The sequence below is a fragment of the Mobula hypostoma genome, chromosome 3, assembly GCF_963921235.1.
Source record: "Mobula hypostoma chromosome 3, sMobHyp1.1, whole genome shotgun sequence".
NCBI classification, from domain to species: Eukaryota; Metazoa; Chordata; class Chondrichthyes; order Myliobatiformes; family Myliobatidae; genus Mobula; species Mobula hypostoma.
Window position 1 is genome coordinate 40,446,097 of NC_086099.1, and position 23,632 is coordinate 40,469,728.

At 38.6% G+C, this 23,632-nt stretch overlaps 1 protein-coding gene across 3 annotated transcripts in view; it reads left to right on the forward strand.

The window, feature by feature from the left end:
• The window catches only part of itga2.2 (integrin, alpha 2 (CD49B, alpha 2 subunit of VLA-2 receptor), tandem duplicate 2), a 158,335-nt gene extending 139,466 nt beyond the window's left edge, over positions 1–18,869 (forward strand). For all 3 annotated transcript variants that reach the window (XM_063042908.1, XM_063042907.1, XM_063042909.1), the window contains 6 exons: positions 1,108–1,218; positions 1,802–1,912; positions 6,085–6,198; positions 9,117–9,203; positions 15,158–15,274; positions 15,771–18,869. In XM_063042908.1, coding sequence (XP_062898978.1) covers positions 1,108–1,218; positions 1,802–1,912; positions 6,085–6,198; positions 9,117–9,203; positions 15,158–15,274; positions 15,771–15,860 — 630 coding nt within the window. In that variant the 3' untranslated portion in view covers positions 15,861–18,869. The remainder of the gene's footprint in view (positions 1–1,107; positions 1,219–1,801; positions 1,913–6,084; positions 6,199–9,116; positions 9,204–15,157; positions 15,275–15,770) is intronic.
• The last annotated feature ends 4,763 nt before the right edge of the window (positions 18,870–23,632 follow it).

Below are 23,632 nucleotides of genomic sequence, written 5' to 3' on the forward strand. Positions count from 1 at the left end.
TCCCACATCCTGGCTACTGTTCGGAGACCTGTATATAACTCCTGTAGTGAGCCAAATCCAAAAACATTGCAGCTGCCAGGGACCCCATTGTTCTGTTATACTTACATGATGCAACAAGGATCACTCTAAAAGTCAAGGATATGTATTTGATCATTTATTAGCAATTATCAATGTACAATCTTGAAGAGCTGAAGCTTAAGAGACCCAAGTGTAAGCTAAGCGTGATTGAGCATTATTGAGTAGCCAACAAAAGATAGGGCATCCGTCAGCCTCCGGCTTCTACAAACTGCTACGAAGAAAGCATGGAAGATGTTACTTCGTCCCTTCACTTTCGTCACCCCCACACTCCTGAGCAGTTACCATAAGAAATGCACAACACAGAATACAATGCAGATAGAGAACAGATTAATGGCTCCTACAACTCCGATCAGAGTCTTTTAACCACTTGCAGTTTCATAACTCTAGGCAGAAGGATACATCACCTCTTTCTAAGAATTTGATTTCACTTTTTTACCAACAGAGCTACCCTCAACATCCTACCTGCCAATCTCTAACTGTGCGACAGAATGATCTACCTTATTCCCACATACTACATGCATTCAAATATAACACCTTCAGTCCTGTATTCATCACCCTTTTCAATTTTGCCTCCATGTTACACTTCTCTTCATCCCACTGACTGCTTGAGATAGACAAAAAGGTCTATATGGACATGGTGGGGAAAAGGACCTGTTTCTGTATCATACAACTCTATGGTTCCATGATGAGATCTAGTGGGTGATATTTTCTGCATTAGAATGCTGTTGTAACCATGGTGTTGAAGTAGCTAGGCTACTTAAACCACCAGGATGTGTGATTAACCACAAGTGTTATTACAGGTACCATTTGGATTGTTCTGATCTGATGAATTCTAGCTAATTCCATAAAACTGATAATCACAGAAACAGAAAATCAGCGATACAATAGTTTTATGTGATCATAGCATTGAACATACAAAGGGTATTGATGTGACCATTCAGTGCTGAAGCAAGTCTATTTCTAAATGTTCTCATGATGGACACCTTGCCACTGAGGATACAACTAATCCACAAAAATTGTATTTTGTAGGTCAATACTGGACAATTCCCTATTCAGACAGTCTACGTTACTGTTAAGATACCAGTAACCACAAAAGACAGAAGTCAACTTTTGTACCTCACTGGAGTAAACACGATTCCGGTATGTCATGCTCATAATTATCATGGATAAAGAAATTATTAGCTATCAGTTTTTCAACACCATTAAAATCCTTCCTGTGGCAGCTTCAACTTAAGTTTATATGAAGAACAAAACAAAGCGAAGAAAATGCTATTGTGACCCACAAGTACAATGAAATTCCTTGTACTTGTGGGGGGGGGGGGTGGAATTTATAGTCGACTAAAATCATACTTGACTTCAGTGGGAATTGTGTTGGGAGGGATGTACAGTGAAGAGGTGAATCAAATATTCTGTTTTATTTCATCATTCCAAATTAAAATTAACCCAATCATATACCAAACAGATTCCTGACAAATTAAATACAGTAAGATTCATTTGGGAGAGTTTTTTTTTAAAGATTAAAGTCTGTCATGAGCCTTGTGGCCCCTCAGTATGTTTGCAAAATCTGTGACACTTGCAACAATTAAGCCATAGTTCCCAGAAATAAACCATCATGTTTTAATTAGTTATGGATTATTTTCATACTTGAGAATAACAAAGAGCAAATAAGGATAATTACTGTTATTGATCATTCATTTCATAGATATTTTTCAAATAATTGCAGGAAAGCAACTTCATTTGTGACTTAAAAGAAAAAGTAGATTATCTGGATATCAAACACTCACCTTATTCCGCAAATTTTATAGAAGAACGTCTTGAAAATGTGAAAGGTTTGGTAAGTTAGCATCTTTTTATTAAACTTGAATCTTTGGCTAACATCTGGCAAGACGTAAAACTATTAGTCTGGAACACAGCAACAATTAGGATTGTTCTGTTGAGAAATGTCAGCTAATTGCAGAGGATATGGCAGCACATACCAGAATTCTATGCCTGAACACCGCAGGGCTATTCCATGAGATGCCTAGCCAAGGGTCTGATGCACCTTATCTGCCCTCTCAGTTTTAAGACTCGCCAGAGTCAGCAGATCTTACCTGTTTCCGTTTATTTGGATGGGGTCACCAAGCTTCATATGAAAGATAAATTTAGTAAAGTCTTTTGTCTATTTTTCTTCATATCACAATATATTTATGTATTTAATGAAGTAATGGTAGTTTAGTATTTTAAAATAAATTTATTATTACATAATTAAGTAAATAGAAAACTCTTTAATTTCTTTTTCTTCTACTGTTTTCACAGATAGGTGGGGTCTTGGGTATTGCCACCTGTAGTCAGGTGCAGTTTGCACCACTACAGCTCATGGAAAGGATGAGTGAGTTGGTAGCTGTGCATCCACACAAATGTAGGGTCATGTTACTAACAGAAGTGGCCACTGGGAGATGGTGTCTGGGGATCAGCACGAACAGGCCACATTTGTTCAGTTTCTTCAACATGCTTTCCTCATGATTGAGCAAATGCATTTGTCAAGTTGTACTCCATTTAAAGTAGACACAACACAGTACATGTGCATAAGGGAACTCCCTCCACGTAAAGCAGAAAGGCATGGCGGGAATATCTAAGAGGAAGTTCAAGTTGTTACACCATTTCCCAAGAAAGGAACCAAGAGCTTGCAGCAAAGAGAAAGACTGCCTTCTCAGCACACTTCATGCAATCAGGGTTGAATGCAACAATTAGTTAGTTAGTTAGTTAGTCAGTCAGTCAGTTAGTAGAATTTATTGTGGACCAAAGGATGCGTGGGCTACCAGTGATGGTATTCAAAGCTCTTCTTTATCTGACTTGTAAATGTGCACTGACATTTTGCAATTAATCAGAAATGTAGGAGGTAGGATAAATAAGCATTTGGATATATATTTGGTCGGGGATATGTCCAAAGGAAGGTAGTGCACCCGTGGCTGACAAGAGAAATTAGGGATAGTATCAATTCCAAAGAAGAAGCATACAAATTAGCCAGAGAAAGTGGCTCACCTGAGGACTGGGAGAAATTCAGAGTTCAGCAGAGGAGGACAAAGGGCTTAATTAGGAAGGGGAAAAAAGATTATGAGAGAAAACTGGCAGGGAACATAAAAACGGACTGTAAAAGCTTTTATAGACATGTAAAAAGGAAAAGACTGGTAAAGACAGATGTAAGTCCCGTGCAGACAGAAACAGGTGAATTGATTATGGGGAGCAAGGACATGGCAGACCAATTGAATAATTACTTTGGTTCTGTCTTCACTAAGGAGGACATAAATAATCTTCCAGAAATAGTAGGGGACAGAGGGTCCAGTGAGATGGAGGAACTGAGCGAAATACATGTTAGTAGGGAAGTGGTGTTAGGTAAATTGAAGGGATTGAAGGCAGATAAATCCCCAGGGCCAGATGGTCTGCATCCTAGAGTGCTTAAGGAAGTAGCCCAAGAAATAGTGGATGCATTAGTGATAATTTTTCAAAACTCATTTAGATTCTGGACTAGTTCCTGAGGATTGGAGGGTGGCTAATGTAACCCCACTTTTTAAAAAAGGAGGGAGAGAGAAACCGGGGAATTATAGACCGGTTAGCCTAACGTTGGTGGTGGGGAAACTGCTGGAGTCAGTTATCAAGGATGTGATAACAGCACATTTGGAAAGCGGTAAAATCATCGGACAAAGTCAGCATGGATTTGTGAAAGGAAAATCATATCTGACGAATCTCATAGAATTTTTTGAGGATGTAACTAGTAGAGTGGATAGGGGAGAACCAGTGGATGTGGTATATTTGGATTTTCAAAAGGCTTTTGACAAGGTCCCACACAGGAGATTAGTGTGCAAACTTAAAGCACACGGTATTGGGGGTAAGGTACTGGTGTGGGTGGAGAATTGGTTAGCAGACAGGAAGCAAAGAGTGGGAATAAACGGGACCTTTTCAGAATGGCAGGCGGTGACTAGTGGGGTACCGCAAGGCTCAGTGCTGGGACCCCAGTTGTTTACAATATATATTAATGACTTGGATGAGGGAATTAAATGCAGCATCTCCAAGTTTGCGGATGACACGAAGCTGGGTGGCAGTGTTAGCTGTGAGGAGGATGCTAAGAGGATGCAGGGTGACTTGGATAGGTTGGGTGAGTGGGCAAATTCATGGCAGATGCAATTTAATGTGGATAAATGTGAAGTTATCCACTTTGGTGGCAAAAATAGGAAAACAGATTATTATCTGAATGGTGGCCGATTAGGAAAAGGGGAGGTGCAACGAGGCCTGGTGTCATTATACACCAGTCATTGAAAGTGGGCATGCAGGTACAGCAGGCGGTGAAAAAGGCGAATGGTATGCTGGCATTTATAGCGAGAGGATTCGAGTATAGGAGCAGGGAGGTACTACTGCAGTTGTACAAGGCCTTGGTGAGACCACACCTGGAGTATTGTGTGCAGTTTTGGTCCCCTAATCTGAGGAAAGACATCCTTACCATAGAGGGAGTACAAAGAAGGTTCACCAGATTGATTCCTGGGATGGCAGGACTTTCATATGAAGAAAGACTGGATGAACTGGGCTTGTACTCATTGGAATTTAGAAGATTGAGGGGGATCTGATTGAAACGTATAAGATCCTAAAGGGATTGGACAGGCTAGATGCAGGAAGATTGTTCCCGATGTTGGGGAAGCCCAGAATGAGGGGCCACAGTTTGAGGATAGAGGGGAAGCCTTTTAGGACCGAGATTAGGAAAAACTTCTTCACACAGAGAGTGGTGAATCTGTGGAATTCTCTGCCACAGGAAACAGTTGAGGCCAGTTCATTGGCTATATTTAAGAGGGAGTTAGATATGGCCCTTGTGGCTACGGGGGTCAGGGGGTATGGAGGGAAGGCTGGGGTGCGGTTCTGAGTTGAATGATCAGCCATGATCATAATAAATGGCAGTGCAGGCTCGAAGGGCCAAATGGCCTACTCCTGCACCTATTTTCTATGTTTCTATGTCCATGGAAGATTCTCCTGTCAGCTGATGACCAACAGCTTGAATGTAGCCAGTAAATGGAGCACATCTGGTCCTTCATGTGTCTCTCATAAAGGTTAAAGCATTCCTCCAGTGATTGCTCCTTGCCAAGCCCTTGTTACAGAATGTACTTTATGCAGCACTACTTGATCCTGGGTATCTTCTCTAGTAGTGCAGGAAGTAACTAGAGCTATTCAGGCATCAGAATCAGTGCGAAAGAATCCATCATTTGAAGCAGAGATAATTGCATCTGCATCCTACTGCTCAGAGAAAGGATTTCAGTTTGTATAATATTTGCATTCTCTGATTTTTAAATTGAACCACTGAGCAGGAAATTCTTCCAAGAATCAGTTGCCTGATCGTCATGGGAGAGCCCTAATCGCCAGAGTGGCAACCTTTAGCTTTCTGGACAGGATCAATGGAGAGAAATAAAACACCGGTGAAAACAACTGACTGGGTGCCAGAGTTGAAATGTGTCTGTACCAAAGGAGGTGCAAGGCACGCCTTCCCTCTGCTAACCTGCAGGTCACCCTTGGGCAAGGTGTAGCACCTGCTTAGCCCCCCCCTCCCCCTGCCTACCCCAATCAGGGTCATGTGACGCATTGCGAACAGGTAGTGAATGGTCATATGAGCAGTTGATGCATATCACAAGTCCTGGTTATGCGACCACTGACACCAGGTAGGCAATCGCTGAAGAGTATTAATAATGGTTGGGGTCACCTGTCACATAAAGACACTGCCCAGAAGAAGGCAATGGTAAACCACTTTTGTGAAAAAATTTGCCAGGAGGCATCATGGTCATGGAAAGACCACAATCGCCCTCATCCTACAACACAACGCATAATCAATGAAAACAACTGACACCCTACCTTTCTATTCAAGTAGAGCTGTGAGCAGACCTATATTAATGCTGTTACATCTAGGGAAGTGATCAGAATTATTTTTATCTGATGGAAAAGATCGTAGCTGAAAATGTTGCTTAATCTTACCAGGATAATTTGTTTTTGTAGAACTGTGAAAATGCCAATTGTGAAAATTTTGTTTGCACAATCAACAATCTTGGAAAGAACAGAGAATATTTAATCAATATTACAACAAGAATCTGGGAGGGCACATTTATAAGTGTAAGTATTGATTACCATAACATCATTACATTAAATTTTATTTATTTTTATTTAGCAACATAGTGTGAAGTAGGCCCTTCAGGCCTTTTGAGCCATGCTGCCCCAGCAACTCCTGGCAACCCTGATCAATGCTAATCTAATCTTGGGACAATTTACAATGACCAATTAACCTACCTGGTACGCCTTTGGACTATGGGAGGAAACCAGAGCACCTGGAGAAAACCAACACGTTCCACAGGGAGGACATACAGACTCCTTACAGAAGGCCGCCATAATTGAACTCCACGCTCTGAAATACCCCAAGCTGTAATAGTGTCATGCTCACTGTTACACAACCATGGCTCTCAATTTTATGATTGATCAAACCCATTAATTGAATGTGTTTATATAATGTGGTAGCATTTCTGTTGAACTCCCTTGATGTCCCATTTTTATTCTTGTTGAAGATCAATAAAAATCTCGGAAAATGTTACAAATAGTTAATAAAAGTACTTCCCTGAAGACAGAATGGGAGATCAATTTTAGGCCATTAATTCAGCAAGCTGACCAGTGAGATTTTAAAGCTGTTATGGAATTAGTTTATTAAGCTGCATTTCGTGTACCATTTTTAAAATAACAGTTGTGCAAAGCATATCTTCACTACATTCTTTAATGAAAAGGTTAAAAACTGGTGCTGTTCAAACTTTGAACACTAGTTTTCTTCCAAGAAATTAAAATTCTTAACTGAAAACAAGAATGCTTATATATGGTTATTAGTTCTTTTCATAATTACCAAATATTTTCCACTCCCTGAATTCCGTGCAGATATGTAATCAGAGAAGGACTGATTCCTGGCAACCAGGAGTGAGAACAACAACTAATTTTTTTCCTATAACCCATGGCACTGATACTAAATGGGCAACTCTGCCACCTCATCGGCAGTAACTGTGGTTTAGTCCATGCTGCCCTTTTCATATTAGCATGGTTCAGGAAGGCCAAAACATATTTAGTGGGACATTGCAAACTATACAATAAAAAGGAACCAGACAGATAAGGAGTGTTGCTGAATCCACCACTCATTTTGAAGTTCGAAGTAAATTTATTATCAAAGCATATATACTGTAAGTCACCATATACAGATTATTTTTCTTGCAGCATACTCAATAAATTCAATAACCATACTAAAATCAATGAAAGACTGCCCAACAGGCTGGACAATCAGAGTGCAAAAGACAATAAACCATGCAACTACAAAAGAAAAAAAAATGATAATAAATAAATAATAACTCTCAAAAACATGAGACAAAGAGTCCTTGAAAGTGAGTCCATAGGTTATGGGAAGTAAATGTTATTATTAAAGTACGTATGTCACCATATATAACCCTGATATAATCTATGTATAGAATAATAATGATATCAGGATATATGAAAGATCAACCATAGTGTAGAAGACTATGCGAATGCAAATATCAATAAATAGCAATAAATAACGAGAACCTGAGATAGAGTCCTTAAAATGAGATCATTGGTTGTGGGAACATTTCAACGATAGGACAAGTGAATGTAGTTATCATGAGCCTGATGGTTGAGGTGTAGTAACTGTTCCTGAACCTGGTACTATGAGACTTGAAGCTCTTGTACCTTCTTCCTGATAGCAGCAGCGAGAAGAGAGCATGATGATGGATGCTGCTTTCCTGCAACAATGCTCTGTGAAGATGTGCTCAGTGGTTTTACCTGATACGGACTGGACCATAAACTCTACATTTTACATACTTATAGCATTTAATTAAAATACGTCTAAGATATCAATAAAGGTGATTGTTTTTATTCATGTTTCAGGGTATAAGCTTCAGTGGCAAGATAGGATTTGTTGCCCACCCATTATTGCCCTTGTGAGGGTGGTGATATTCTACCTTTCACTGCTATCCCTTCTGGTGAGGGTACACTGTCAGTGTTTGTGGGTGGGGAATGCCAGGTCTTAAATCCATTGATGATGAGGAGCAGTGATACATTTCAAAGGTAGGATGACATACGAATTAGATGAGAAGCTGCAGACTGTGATCCACTGATTTCCCTCCTGTACTTTATTGTAGAGGTCGTAATTTTGGATGTACATTTGATCAGCCCAGTTGACTAACTACAGTGCACTTTGTAGCTGCTAGACTTGACAGCAACTTTGCAGTCATGATATTTGGAACGGACTTTTTAGGGTGGGGTATTTTGGGTGTGCATCAGAAGAGCTGCTTGGTCTTGGATAGTGTTGAGCTTTTTGAACTTGTCATGGCATGCATCCAAAGTGGAGAATATTTCTTCACACTCCTGTTTTCTGCCTTGTAGAGCCCTGATGTCTTTGTCTTCGGTTTTACTCAGGCTGCTTGGTGACACGCTTGGTTAAATTTTGCATTGGTGTGAAGGGCAGTTCCTTTCACCTCACATCACCTCCAGAATGTGATTGTTTGGTCTGTATTCGAGTCAAGGTTGTGGTAGTAAATTCCACTTGATAGTGTTGCCTACAGTACTTTTATGGGAGAGAGTAGACTCACTAGGTATTAATTAGTTGGAATGATTTTTTTTTCCCTACTTTTCACTAATTGTATTTAAATGAGGAATTTTCCACATGGTGATCTAGTTGCCAATGTAGTAATTGTACCGGAACAACTTTGGCAAGAGACAAAGCCTGAGCTGGTTTGCAATTTGTCAGTATGGACCTAAAATCTTTACAATTTTAAATATCTTCAATAATTTCATAATAGCACATTGAGTGGATCAAAATGGCTGAAATAATGGTTTTATTTACACTCAAGATATCAGGATGAAGGCAATTTGGATTGCATTTACATTTATTTTTGTCTTAATTGCATTTCGTTTGAATTCCTGTCAGATGAAATGATCAGTTTAAAAAAAACCTTTACTAACAACCTCTTCACGCTTTATTTTAGGCCTCCTTTCAAAGCCTATCATTGACTCCATCTGCACAGATTGCAACAGACAAGCAATTATTGGTCATCAAAAATAATACATTAACAGTGAGTGTCTTAAACTTTGTCACTGTAATCCTTTTGCATTTTTTCTAATTGTATATTGAATCAAAACTTTTTTCTCCAGTTGACCACATATGATAAACAGAAGCATAGCTTTATTGAGGAAGAATAGAAATAAAAAAATTACTTCTGGGCAAAGTAGAAAATCATTTTAAAATGATACAATTTATGAAGTTAAGCATTTGTGAACTTCAATGGCGTCATTTTAATTTTTCTGCTTCTGTCTAATCAAATGTTGGGTCTGGTTTTCCACGCAAATGGTTGTGCTTATATTTAAGTATAATCAGGCTTCCCTGCAGGATGTGAATGTGAATTTCCACATGCGTTGCAGCTCCTAGGCTGGGAAATCTATGCAGAAACAATGCAGCTTAAGCCTCCTACACACCCAGAGGACCACATTCAAATGAATGGGGAAATTGGCAGTTGGGAGAAAGCTGAGATTTTTTTTTCCAGTCTATGTAAATAATTTTCACAGAGACCTGAAAGACTGCAGATGCTATAATCCGGAGCAAAGCATGTGTGGGGGCAGCATTTCGCACCCTGAAATTACTTTCATTAATTTTCAGTTTGATTCAGTATAAAATTTTAGTGTGAATATGTTATCCATTTGTCAAAAGAAATATTTTAAGTGATGTCTTTAAAATTTCCACAGCCCCTTTCCCTTCTCCACAACCATTGAATGTTTGAGGTTCAGAAACATTCACAATCTTTCAAAGGCCTGATAGTGGTTACACCTGGTGAACCTTGGGCCAGGGTTTATCCAGTTGTCCAAGCTATATGAATTTACACCCACACTTGCGTGTAGACAGCTGCTTCCAGGGTGAGACCATCCATCCTGGACCATGTCAGAAGAAACAGCAAGAGCAGATCTTTCCCATTAATTATATTATTTCAATGAATTAAACATTTTGTACAGCAAAACAATAATCCATTGTCCAACTATTCAGAATGCCAATGATTCACTATTTGGCTCACCAGATGTTAGTTCCTACACTCTTGTTAAATTTATTTGGAACACAGTTCCCACTCTCCTATTAGCATACAAAGACCCCAGCTCTCTCTCTCTCCAATTAACACATAGTGTAAACACACACACTTTATAATAAATCATTTACAACAATAAACATGCAAACTCTTTCATTCTTACATTCAGAGTCAATGCTTTCAGTACTGTTTATTGCATTTGTTAAGACCAACAGGACTGTTGTTACTCGGGTGCCCCCCTTGGGTGGTACACTGCTACAATAATTGAGGAGCTTCCTCACCCAACCTGACCTCTCACTCTCCAGTAGTGGAAGAACCCTGTACTGTGGTCCTTCCACACTGAGCCTTTGCGGTGGCTGCACCAAGCATCAGTGCATCCTTCTGCACTGGAATGTGCCAGTCAGCAGCATTCCTCCAAGGACTTCTTAACGTGCTGGTAGACTAACCTTCGGGCAGAACAAAGGGCATCATTGACTGAGTTGATCATCTGCAAGCAGCACTTGATGTCTATCTCCATGTGTGTGTCTCCCCAGGAACAGCCCTTAGATCAGAGTTCTCTCTCTCAGGATGAGCCATGAAACATGACCTTCCATATTTCTCCCAATCAGATCCTTCCTGCATGTCCAGACCATTACCACGACTGCATGCTGCCTGTGGGTTGACTGTAATAGTAACAAGATGGTTGCTGTCTTCTTTATGTGGACAACAGCAACCATCTCATCACAATTACAGTCAGTCCACAGGCAGCATACAGTTGTGGTAATGGTCTGGATATGCAGGAAGGATCTGTTTGAAGGGGTCCTCTTGCATTGTCAGCAAGATAAGTCTTGGTTCCTGTTGGTGAGGTCTGGCAATGAAGCATTCTGCCAGAAGGTCTGATCAATCTGTTCAGGACACCATCCCATTGTCTCCATCAAGTCCTTACTAAACGATATTTCCCTCAATTTGAACTAATGTTATGTTTATTTTTTGTTCTGTTGTATAAATGGTGTATAATTTGTTAATATAAGTTCATGTAATTTATGCTCGTAATGTACAGTACATTTGCACACAAAGCTAATTTTCATGGCATTGATACACAAGAAATATGTGCCCATGACAATAAAATTGAACTTGAACTAGTTGCATTCGTAAAATATGTCCTATATATGCCTGAATCATATCAAATCATTGACTTTAAAGGCCAATTATTTCACCAGCCGCCTTGCTGATATCCAGAACAGACTCTTCCATCCAGACCCTGTCCCAGACAATGCCTAACTCGCCCATTATCCTTTCCCAACTATTTTCACTGTCAATTCAACACAGTGGATTCATGTTTCTTGCCCTTCAAGCTCTCTTCAAGGTGTTATAACGTAAGCCCTCTACAACTTTTGTAAAACTTCTGATCTCCAGGAGACCAACTTATATTTTGAGCCCCCATGACCTCTGACCTGCTAGGCACCATTGATTGCTTCTCTGTCTCAATCATTGGTGTATCTTTCACTGATCTTGGGCTCTCTGTATCAGCAGCCCTTCCCTGAGGTTATTTACCTTGCTCACCTTTCTTTGCCTCTGAGTGTCCTCAAAAACTAACCATAAAATATACTGTTGCTTTGTATATGAAATTGCCATAAACAGGATTCAATGAACAAAGAAAGACATTAAGAAAAACTCACTCCTGCCCCTAACAAAATAATGCTGGAAACACTCAGCAAGAATAGAAGCACCTGTGGGAAGAAAGCAAAAGTCAATAGCTCAGGTTAAAGACACATTATCATCACTTCTCTCCATGCCTGACCAATGCAAAGATGTAGCATGCTGCTGGGAGGAATGGGGTATTGTGGGGTGTGGTGTTGATGGAAGGAATTTTTTAAAAATGTGCTTCATTATTTTGTGACAATTGAAATTAAGACTATTAGATGGGGCAGGCCACTTAGCTCATCTAATCCATGCCAAAAACCATTTTGACTGCTTACTCCGATAGACCTGTACCAGGACTATAGCCCTCCATACCCCTACCATTCATGTACCTTTTCAAACTTCTTTTAAATATTGAAATCAAGCTTGCATGAACCACTTGCACTGACAGCCCGTTCCCCACTCTCACAACCCTCTGTGGGAAGAAGTTTCGCCTCGTGTTCCCTTTAAAATTTTCAACTTTCATCCTTAACTCATGATGTCTGGTTGTAGTCCCACCCAACCTCAGTGGAAAAAGCCCATTTTCATTTACCCTTTTTATACCCCTCATAAATTTGTATACCTGTATCAAATCTCCTCTCAACCTTCTACATCCTATGGAATACAGTTCTAATCTAGTCAATTTTTCCTTGCAACTCAGATATCCTGGAGAAACATAAAAGAATGAAAGAAACTTCTTTACTTCTCTTTGGCTGAATCATTTCTAATTGATAACTCGGCAGGAAAGTCACAATTTAATTTAAATTGCAATGATAATTTTGAAATTATTACTGTAAGCCAAAACAGGCATACAAAATGATGCCAGTCTTGGGCCACAGTAATAATGAGGGAAAAGTCAGATGTATCAGTATTACAGTGGAGAAAAGGGAATTACAGAGGCATGAGCGAGGAGCTTCCGAAAGCTGATTGGAAGGGACACTAGCAGGAATGATGGCAGAGCAGCAATAGCTGGAGTTTCAGGGAGGATAGATACACCCCAAAGAATTAGTAGTACTCTAAAGGCAGGATGACACAACCATTGCTGACAAGAGAAGTCAAAGCTAACTTAAAAGCAAAAGGGAAAGCATATTATACAGCTAAAAATAGAGGGAAGTTAGAGGAGAGAGGATCTGGAAACTTTTAAAAACCAACAGAAGGCAACTAACAAAGCCATAAGAGGGGAGAATATGAAATATGAAGGTAAGCTAGCCAGTAATATTAAAAAGAAGTATACCAAAAGTTTTTTCAGATATACAAAGAGTAAAAGAGAGGTGAGGTTAGAAATTGGACTACTGGAAATGACTCTGACGAATTAGTAATGGGGACAAGGAGATGGCAGATGAATTGAAGAAACTAGCAGTATGCTGGAAGTTCAAGAGTATCAGGGGACAGAAGAGAGTGCAGTTGGTATTACTAGGGTGAAGGTGCCTCAGAAATTGAAAGATCTGAAGGTAGATAAGACCAGATGGACTATACCCCAGCACTCTGAAACAGGTAGCTGAAGAGATTATGGAGGCATTAGTATGATCTTTCAAGAAACAATAAATTCTGTCATGGTTCAGAGGATTGGAAAATTGCAAATGTTTCTTCACTCTTCTATAAGGGAAGGAGGCAGAAGAAAGTAAATCGTAGGCCAGTTAGTTAGACTTCAGTAGTTGGGAGGATGTTGGAGTCCATTGTTAAGGATGAAGTTTTGGGGCACTCAGAGGCACATGATAAAATAGGCCAAAGTCAACATGGTTTCCTCAAGGGAAAACCTTGCCTGACAAAGCTGTTGGAATTCTTTAAAGAAATAACAATCAGGATGGACAAAGGAGAATCAGTGGTTGTTGTGTACTTGGATTTTGTGAAGACCTTTGTCAAGATGCCGCATATGAGGTTGCTTAACAAAACAAGAGCCCATGGTAATACAGGAAGGATATTAGCGTGGACAGAGCATTGGCTGATTGGCAGAAGGCAATCAGTGGGAATAAACAGAGCCTTTTCTGATTGGCTGCTAGTGACTAGTGGTGTTCCACAGGGAACAGTAGAATTGATGGCTTAGTGGCCAAGTTTGCAGACAATACGAAAATAAGTGGAGGGGCATGTAGTGTTGAGGAAGCGGGGAGGCTGCAGAAGGACTTGGACAAATTGGGAGAATGGCCCAAGAAGTGGCAGATAGAATATAGTGTCAAGAAGTATATGGCTATTGCACTTTGGTAGAAGTAATAAAACCATAGACTATTTTCTAAATGGGGAGAAAATTCAAAACTTCAAGGTGCAAAGGGACTTGGGAGTCTTGGGCAGGATCCCCTAAAGGTTAATGTACAGGTTGAGTCATTGGTGAGGATGGCAAATGATAGCTTTCATTTCAAAAGCACTAGAATATAAAAGCAAGGATGTAATGCTGAAGTTTTATAAGGTACTGGTGAGGCCTCACTTGGAGTATTGTGAGCATTTTTGTGCCCCTTAGTTGAAAAAGGATGTGCTGGCATTGGAGAGGGTTCAGAGGAGGTTCACGAGAATGGTTCCAGGAATGAAAGGCTTGTAGAATGAGGAGCGATTAATTGCTCTGGGCCAGTACTCTCTGGAATTTAGGAGAATGGGTGGGGGGGGGGTGGAATTCATTTAGAACTATCGTATGTTGAAACGCCTAGATAGAGTGGCAGTTCCTTATGCTGGGGTGGTCTAAGAACAGAAGGCACAGCATCAGAAGAGAGGGACATCAGTTTAGAATGGAGATGAGAAGGAATTTCTTTAACCAAATGGTGGTGAATTCGTGGGATTGGTTGCACATTGGCCATTTATGGTGGAGGATGATAGATTCTTGATTAGTCAGCGCATGAAAGGTTACAAGGGAAGGCAGGAGGATGGGGCTGAGAGGAAAATGGTTCAGCCATGATGAAATATCAGAGCAGACTAAATGGGCCGGTTGGTCTTATTGTTTTTTTAAATAATGGCCCCACTGCCATTTTCAGCTATTCTATGTACAGCAGTACAAAATTGCTGACCATAAAATCCGGTGGTTTTTAAACTTACTTTGATTCAATTTGCTTTTAAAATAATTAATTATATAAATAAACAAGTTCCAGTTAGGTCCTGTGTTGCTGAGTTCCTTAAGTATCTTGTGTGTATTGCTTTGGATATCCAGCATCTGCAAAATTTCTCCTGTGGATGTTTACAGTTAGAAAATGTAAGTCTTCTGGCTTGACTACTTGCATGGTCTGGGACCACATGATCAATTTGTGCATGCTTTTGTTCTGAGTTTTTTTTAGGTTGAATGGAACTTTGATTTAACATTTCATTTTCACTTTTAGATCCCAGTTACATTAATCAAACCTGTAGAAAAAAAAGATGTTCCCACAACAGTGATTGTGGGAAGCATCATTGGTGGATTACTTGTACTTTTAGCTCTCGTTGCTGCCCTGTGGAAAGTAAGTGACTTCTCCAGTTTTCAAATTATCACAAAACTCAGAAGGAGTGAGACCCTACCTGAATATCAAATTTACTTTTATGGTTTTGAGTCCTCAGGAAATATTTTTCATGGCTCACAAAGTTCTTTAACTGACTAATAGAAAATATGCTCCTAATAACTAATAACCTATTTAATATATGTTCACATGTGAAAACGTCTATCCGATGCTTTAATGGATAGGGTTATAAGGCACAGTCTCAAGGTGCTTATTTCCAGGCATAATGTTCAGATATAGACTGTTTCACCAATAATATCTTCATTGGCTCTCTGCAAGAATAATGCTAATGTCAGTAGCCAACTTTCAAATAGTGAGCAAGAAGTTCATTGTAGCCAGAGCACAAGATATACCCCAGTATCATAAACTATGCAAGTATAATTCTAAATAGCAGTATGTCTTTATGTGACAATGTGTTCTTTTAACTGCAAGGAATGAACATTTATTTTATTTTAAATAGCTTGGATTCTTTAAAAGAAAATACAATAAATTGACAAAGGATGAAGAGGATAATGATGACAATGGCAATGATGATCCTGCTGAAGAATAATGAATTATGGTCAATTTCACTGTGAATTGTACAAGTTCTGCTTAGACTGAACTGTTGAATATGACTGGTAGCAAGTGATTATGGTAGATGTATCCATATTAAGTCACTACCAAGTGGGTATCATTACAGAAAAGAAAAGCATGAATGCTGGATAGATTCAATGTTTACATTTTATGGAGATGTAATTTCCACTTTTGGGGAAAAAAAAGCAAATCTAATTGCTTTTCTTTCTATTTTTTAAATGCGTTAAAATGTCACTTTAAGTTGTGCTGTTTCATTCATAAATAGTAGATTATGACTAAACATGGTTAATTTCCCATGTTAACTTTTAGGAATTTAATAATTGATCGCTTCTTTATGATTTCGGAATCATCCATGTCAATGAGGCAGAGGGGCCACAAAGTTGGATTTTTTTCAAAATATTCTTGAATTTAACATAATGTGATGAGAGTTGCTTATGGTATTTTGTGAAAAGTTTGGTACTGAGAAAGACAACAAAATGTGCTGTACAACAATACAGTATTTTCAACACTGTAGTTGATTGAGTTCGGGACCTCTCAACAAAATTCAAAGAAATACAACTTCCATTTTAGGATGTTCTATCATCTTCCTACCCAAACATAACAGCCAAACAATTATTTTATACTATGGGATGCTTTACTCTGTCATTGAGATACTGAGGGCACCTTTCTATATTTTTTAAACATACCGTACATTTAGCTGACAGGAAACCTTCCTCATTATGGTAAAATTTCAAAGGATTGCAGGCAATCCTTCTGTAGGTTTCCCAAGTGCACTGTGACCAAGATTCCCTGATGCTAGTCATCTTCAGAACATTGTCCCCAGTGACTACTTTGCACCCAGGTAAATATTAGAAACAGAGAGATGATGATTAGAACTAATACTTTAATAATAATAATAACCCAATAATAGTACCTCATAGGGCATATTGCAACATTGAATGTTATCTTTAGACTGAAAGTTGTATTGCCATCTAAAACACTTTCAAAATTAATATTTGCTTTCTTATTGAAATTTGTTTATACTTCACTTGAAAACACCTCAATTTCACAGTACTCTACAAATGCTAGATTTCAATATTACTATTTTTGTCAGAGCAATACTCCATTAAAATCATGACAGTTACATGGATTTATTAAAACCAACATTTTGTTACATGCAAATTTCAGGTTAGTAATACATTACTATGTAAATAAGACTTACAAAATACCTTTAGAATAGTATTAAAATTTTATTTTAACAAATCTACGGGAAATGGTTACTATTACAAGAATTCTCTTGGAAAAACTTTTCTAGTCAGGCATGTTTTAAATACTGTGATTAGTAGATTTTCTATGCATCAACTTTTCTACCACCAACATTTATATTTGAATTTTTGTTTCTTGAAGTGTTCAAAAACAATACTGCCAAAAAAACTTTAGGAACAAATGTGCTGAGCACTCTGGTGATCTATGTACAAGCTAGTCATGGTGCACTCCTGGGACTTTACATAATGCACTGACGGGTGTATGCTTCTAATATTTATAAAGTGTTTCCCCCCCAAACTGTATACTACTTTTTTAAAATTGGATTGAAAAGTGAAAAGGGTGTCTAGCTATCCATTGCCTTTGTTTTATGTGAAATGTCTGTATCTCTAAATTTATAGCCTTTATTAAAAAAAAATTAACAAGTGTACAGCTTATTGAGTATTTTCACGTATTCCCAATAATTATTCCATTGCATGTTTGCCTGTTGTCTGCAGTTTCTTCTCCGAATTCTGAACTAGGTGAAACGAGGAATCTTGTAATCTAATGGTCTTCTGCCATTTCTGCAATCCATTCTCTTTATTTCTAATGTAATTTTGAATACTGCAATTTTAACAACAAAATTAGTCTGTATTTCTCCTTATATCTTGAAATAAAGTCTCACAATCCAATCCTATCCTTCTTTTTCCTCCTCTCTGCATTGTGTAGTGTTAAGTGAAAAGCAGAGAAGCTATGGAAATCAATGCCAAAACCTTAGCCCCAAGGATCTTAATGCAATGTAGCCATCCTTTGGTTTGCTGTAGAGCATCAGATGCAGTTAGTACAGCAGACTGAAACAGAAGGGATGACGCTACCTTACCCATAACGAATTGCCATAATTCACTACCTTTGATTACACACATGCTGCTTCATTGAGGAAGTGCAATCCCTTGCAGTTTGCATATGGTGCTGAGTTAAGCAGCACTCACAAAGTGATCTAGAAGCAGCCAAAAGAACTCTGCACCAGACCACATGATCATTCTGCTCCCTTGGAAATGGGAATGAGTTATAGTCTGCTCTTAGCAACCAAAAAACAATCATTTCCATTATGCCTGGCACACAAATTGCAGGAATTTGCATTTATCCCCAGCCCTTACCTGGAAGAAACTAGCCGTAACAGTTTAATGCTATGTTCACCTTGGCAGCCGCTAAAAAAAAACACACACACACACACACGCGCGAAGAGGATATATTGGAAAATATTCAGCATGTCAGGTAGCATCTGTGGAGAGTGAAACAATTTTTTTCCAGCAACTTCAATGTTATGTTGTTGTTTACCAGAAATAGGGTCCTTTGCTTGCTCTAAATTTGCAGTTCCAAAGATTTCAGAGAGGTAATTCTTAATAAAGCATAAAAATGCCCACACATTATTCCATGTTGAGGATTAAGTTGGACATTTGCTCCCTATATAGAGGTGAGTTCCTACTGAAAGCCTTTCTAACCCCTCTCCCTTCCATCAGGAATTCTTGATCTTAGTATTGTTGGAAACCACTGCTCATTTTTAATACTCTTTTATAAGATTTGTACTTTTTAACAAGCTCATGTATTTTTCACAGTATGGGGTGGTTCACCCCCACTCACTGGCGGAAAGTGGTATAGCAGCTAAACTAACATTATATCACCTTTCTCAATTTTATTGGCTAAGTATTAGCACATTACCTACGTAATTGTTTTATTATATAGTCTATTAACTAATTTCTCTCTCCCCTCCCTCATCTATAAATGTGATGGATTTTCCAGGGGCACCATCTCTGCAGCTGCTTTTCTGGTTTATTTCTTTTGCTGTCATATTCATTCTACCTTTTAGCATCGTTTCTCAGCTCTTTTATTCAGTTTGCTTAGCATTTGTATGTTTGTACTCTAAAATAAACAATCACTAGCATTAAGACTGCTCGCCATTTTTGACTCCCAGAAGAACTCTAAGAATCTGAAAACAAACAGAATCCAAAAGTGTTTTTCTACTGACATTCCCTGTTATGGTGTATTCCAGAGGAATTTCTACTAAGGTGGCTGACTGCAACTGCTTTCTGCAAAAACAATGAACTCAGCAAAATGTCAACGCCAATCTCTGTAGACTTCTGCACCTAGAATCAACTTTATGAAACACCAATGAAAAACAAATAAAACTGCAGATGTTAGAACCTGAAACAAAACTGGAAATGCTGGAAGAACTCAGACAATCCACATCTGTAGAAAGAGAAACCAGTTAATGTTTCAGATCAATGCCACGTCCACAAAACAATATATGGTTGTACTCTGGAACTTAGAAATTCCTCTTTCCAGTAATAGCCCTTCCCCTCTTGACATAGCAGGTGGAACTCTCAACTACATTATCTCTATTCACACTCAGCTTTCTTTACCCCCTCCCCAAAGGTTATTTATCGCTGATGTTAAGTGAAGTCAGTTTCTGTCTGCTGAATGACGCCTGAGTGAGGGAAAATCTGAGTGTTAACTTGAGCACAAACTCGACTGCAGTAACAAAAAATGCAAGACACTTGCATCAGGCTTCCACAATACCAGTACAATGTTGACCAATAATCTTTTGATTTTCTCCCCCAAATAAATACAATGAGATCTGTTACAATTATGAGAATCGATAGAACTTCAATTTAATGATTTCGAGAGTGTAACACTCCTTCCCTCAACGCAACTGAAGCACATCTGACAATTTTACAGAAAATTATTTCATAGCATTTAACAAGCCTGGCTTTTTTTTTAAAATAGAAAATCCTAGTCTTAGATTTCCCAGTAAGCTGATACTGTTTCTCACTATCTGTCTTACAAAATGCCCTTAATATAATAGAAACGTCAATTAAATTAAATCTACAACTGGCCAGTACACCTTTGGATTGTGGGAAGAAACTGGAGCACCCAGGGGATACTCAAGCATTCCACAGGACATACTCACTCCTTAGAAAGGACTGCGGGATTAAACTCCGAACCCTGATGCCCCGAGCTGTTACAACATCGCGCTCACCGCTACACTACCATGGCCCCTAGTATTGAATTGTATGGAAATGCTTGGGTAGCTTCCTGCATCCCTTGGTTAGGATGCCTACAAATTGCCAAACTGACTTGAACTTTAACTCAGTAAAATATTGCTGTATGTGATGTACAGGGACTGCAAAAACAGGAGTTTGAAAGTTCAGGTAGATTAAGTAACTGATTAGAAATCTACCTACTCATACTTTCTACTCCACACCAACTTCAATGCCCCATCATCTTGCTCAGAACTGGTCACCACTATTTATTTATTATGCAGTGTACAAATAATAAACAATGTGTGGTTATTGATGATTTTATTGCTATCTTTAATCAGTAGAGTGAACAAATACAATGTTTGCAAAATTCACCAAAGGCATAAATTTAAATTCTGCATAATCTGCTGAAAGTTATTCAGTCTTGACAAATGTTTCAACTCTACTATTGCAGGTCATTGTTTCTGTTGTATTGGTCAAGCTATTAAAAACTTACTACTGTACTTCTAGTAAGGCAATGTATGTTTAAATTGCTACCACTAGAGGTCAGAATTTATCTATTTTACAGCAATGGCCAAGTAACAGAGGTTATTTTTGTCTTGTAAAAGACTTACTTAACTCTTTCCGGATGAATAAAGCAAAATCTCTGCTGAAAATCTTGATTTGCAATTTGCTGTTATATTATCACTGATTCTTCAGGAAATTGTTTTATATTACAGTGCATAACATGTCACTCTCTGTGTGTATAACATTGTACCAAAATCCCCATAAAGAACTTCAATTGACTGTTGTAAATGTTAAGTGCAAACATAAATCCTTAACATTCAGAGACAGATGGTGAATTTTTATCTTTGGATAACTCAATTGATTGAGACTAGTAAGTGATCTATTCATAATTTATCAAGGTTAACTAGAAACAGTAAATTTATTTCAAATTATTAGTGATGATGTTCAGATGTAGCAAGGACAGTGAGAACTTAGTGACAATGTAGAACTTTAACATCATTGAAAGGAAATGCTGGAAATATTAAAGGTTCACAAAACCTCAGGCCCTGGATTGCAAGGTTCTTTAAAAAAACAGCTGCAAAGACTGATTACATTAATAATGATTTTTCAGCACTGCCAGCTATTTAGTTAGTAAACTGAATTTTGCTGTTCATGAACTGAGAGGGAGGAAAAAAAACACATCTATAGGTGAGTTAGCAAGATGCCAAAATCCATTTTGAAAGATTTGATAAAATGGCTCTAAAATCACTGTTACATGATCAAGCAACATCAGAATGGCATGACCAATCTAATAATTTTTATGGAAATCTAATTATTAGGGTGACTAAGAGAGAAGTTATAGAATTAATATATCTGGATTTCAAGAGACTTTTCAAAATTTACCTCATTGCAGGTTTGCTACATACAGGTTCACTGACTTGGGCATAAAATACCAGCATCTGCAGAAGTTTAATTCAAGGACCAAGAACATCTATAATCTTCCTCTTTCAGAATCTTTCACCAAAATAACAGCATAGTGAAACCTCCTGGAAATGCCCACTCTATTCCACTTCCCTGCCTCAGCAGGATTTTTCAATTGAAACACAAGTTCGGCTGGGAACTTAAAGGCATTATTTAAATGAGCTTTTTCCTACAAAATCGGGCCCACAGCAGGTTCTGGCAAATCTAAAACATCTTCAAAAAGGCAGTCTACAAGCAATCCCAGAACTTTAGTATACTACTCGTTCATTCATCTAATATTTTAGTTCTCTATATGCTAGTCAAATTGCTCACAAAATTTTCAAAAACGGTAAGTTTCTGGGCAACTGCCACAAAATTCTTATTCTAACAATAGTACGCTATTGGGCTGTATTTTCATTGTGAGTTTTGCAAGATGGCTACTATTACACACCTCAAATGCACTTTTTATTACAGCTCAATAATGTACAACAAATTACTTTAAGTTTTGCAGTCAAACATCATTTAGAGTCAAGAAAATGTTTCTTGCGGGCAGTTGCATTCAATCAAGATTTAATATAAAACAGTATTAGTGTAAAGGACTCAAAGATACAAAGGGATATTGATCAGTTACAGATATGGGCAGAGAAGTAGCAATTATGAGGTGTTGTACTTGGTTAAGTCAAGTTAAACAGAAAGCTTAAAGTTAATGGTAGGCCCCTTACAGCATTGAAGTACAGGGTGATCTTGGGGGTCCAGGTACATAGTTCCCTGAAAGTGGTTATGCAAGTGAATAGGTGGTTTAAAAATAAGGAATAAGGCATGCTTGCCTTCATCGGTAGGATTGGTGAGTACAAGAGTAGAGAGTCATTTTGCGGTTATACAAAACATAAGTCAGACTAGTCTTGGAGTATTGTGTGTAGTTCTGGTCACTTCATTATAGGAAGGATGCAGAGACTGCGGAAAGGCTGCACAGGTGGTTTAACAGGATGCTGCCTAGATTAGAGAGTATGAACTACAAGGAAAGGCCGGAAAATCCTGGGTCACTCTGCCTTGAATGTTGGAACCTGATAGAGATTTTTTAAATTATAAGAGGTATAGATAGGTTAGATAGTTTGAATCTTTCCCTGGGGGTAGAAAAACACCAGAGGACATGTTTTTAAGGTTAGAGGGTAAAGTATTAAGGCAACATGAGGAGCAAGTTTTTTTTTTAAAGCAGGGTGTTCAGTGACTGGAATAAGTCACTGGAATAAGGCAGTAGTGGAAGCAGGCAGCTTGACAGAGTTTAACAGGCTTTTAGATGGCACAAGAATATGAAGAGAATGGAAGGATATAGATGATACAAAGCAGGACATTTAAAATAAATTGGCATCAAGATCATCATAGCACCAAGGACCAAATCACACCCAGTGCTATACTGTTTTATGTTCTAATGTAATTGTAGTTCTTAATATGCATTGAGAAAAATTCAGGACCGTACATTCAATTGTCAAAGCAACATTCACTTTTACAACTATGAAGAACCACCCAAGAAAATAAAGTAACAGCTTTGACAATTAAAATTGATATTGAATTCTCTTCAATCTAACTGAATGGTCAAAATTAAGTTGAAGAATAATATTAAACATAACAGATTCTGCACATGCTGGAAACCCTGACCAACACAAAGAAAATGTTGGACGAACCCAGTAAGTTAGACAGCATGTATGGAGAAGAAACAGTCGACTTCCCATTCTCATACTGACACATCTAGCCATGGCCGCCTCTATGCCATGATGAGCCCAAACTCAGGTTGAAGGAGCAAAACCTAATAATCTGTCTGGGTAGCCTCCAACCTGATGGCTTCCCTCCTTGCCTTTCGCTCTTTTTCATTCCCTAATCTAGTTACCCTCATACCAGTTTGCTTCTTCTCACTTGCCATCACCTCCATGGTCCACTGACCTCTCCCATTAGATTCTTTGTACTTCAGCCCTTTACCTCTTCCACCTATCACCTCCCATCCCCTCACATCATCACCCCTGCCCCATCCACCCACCTTCCCCCTCAC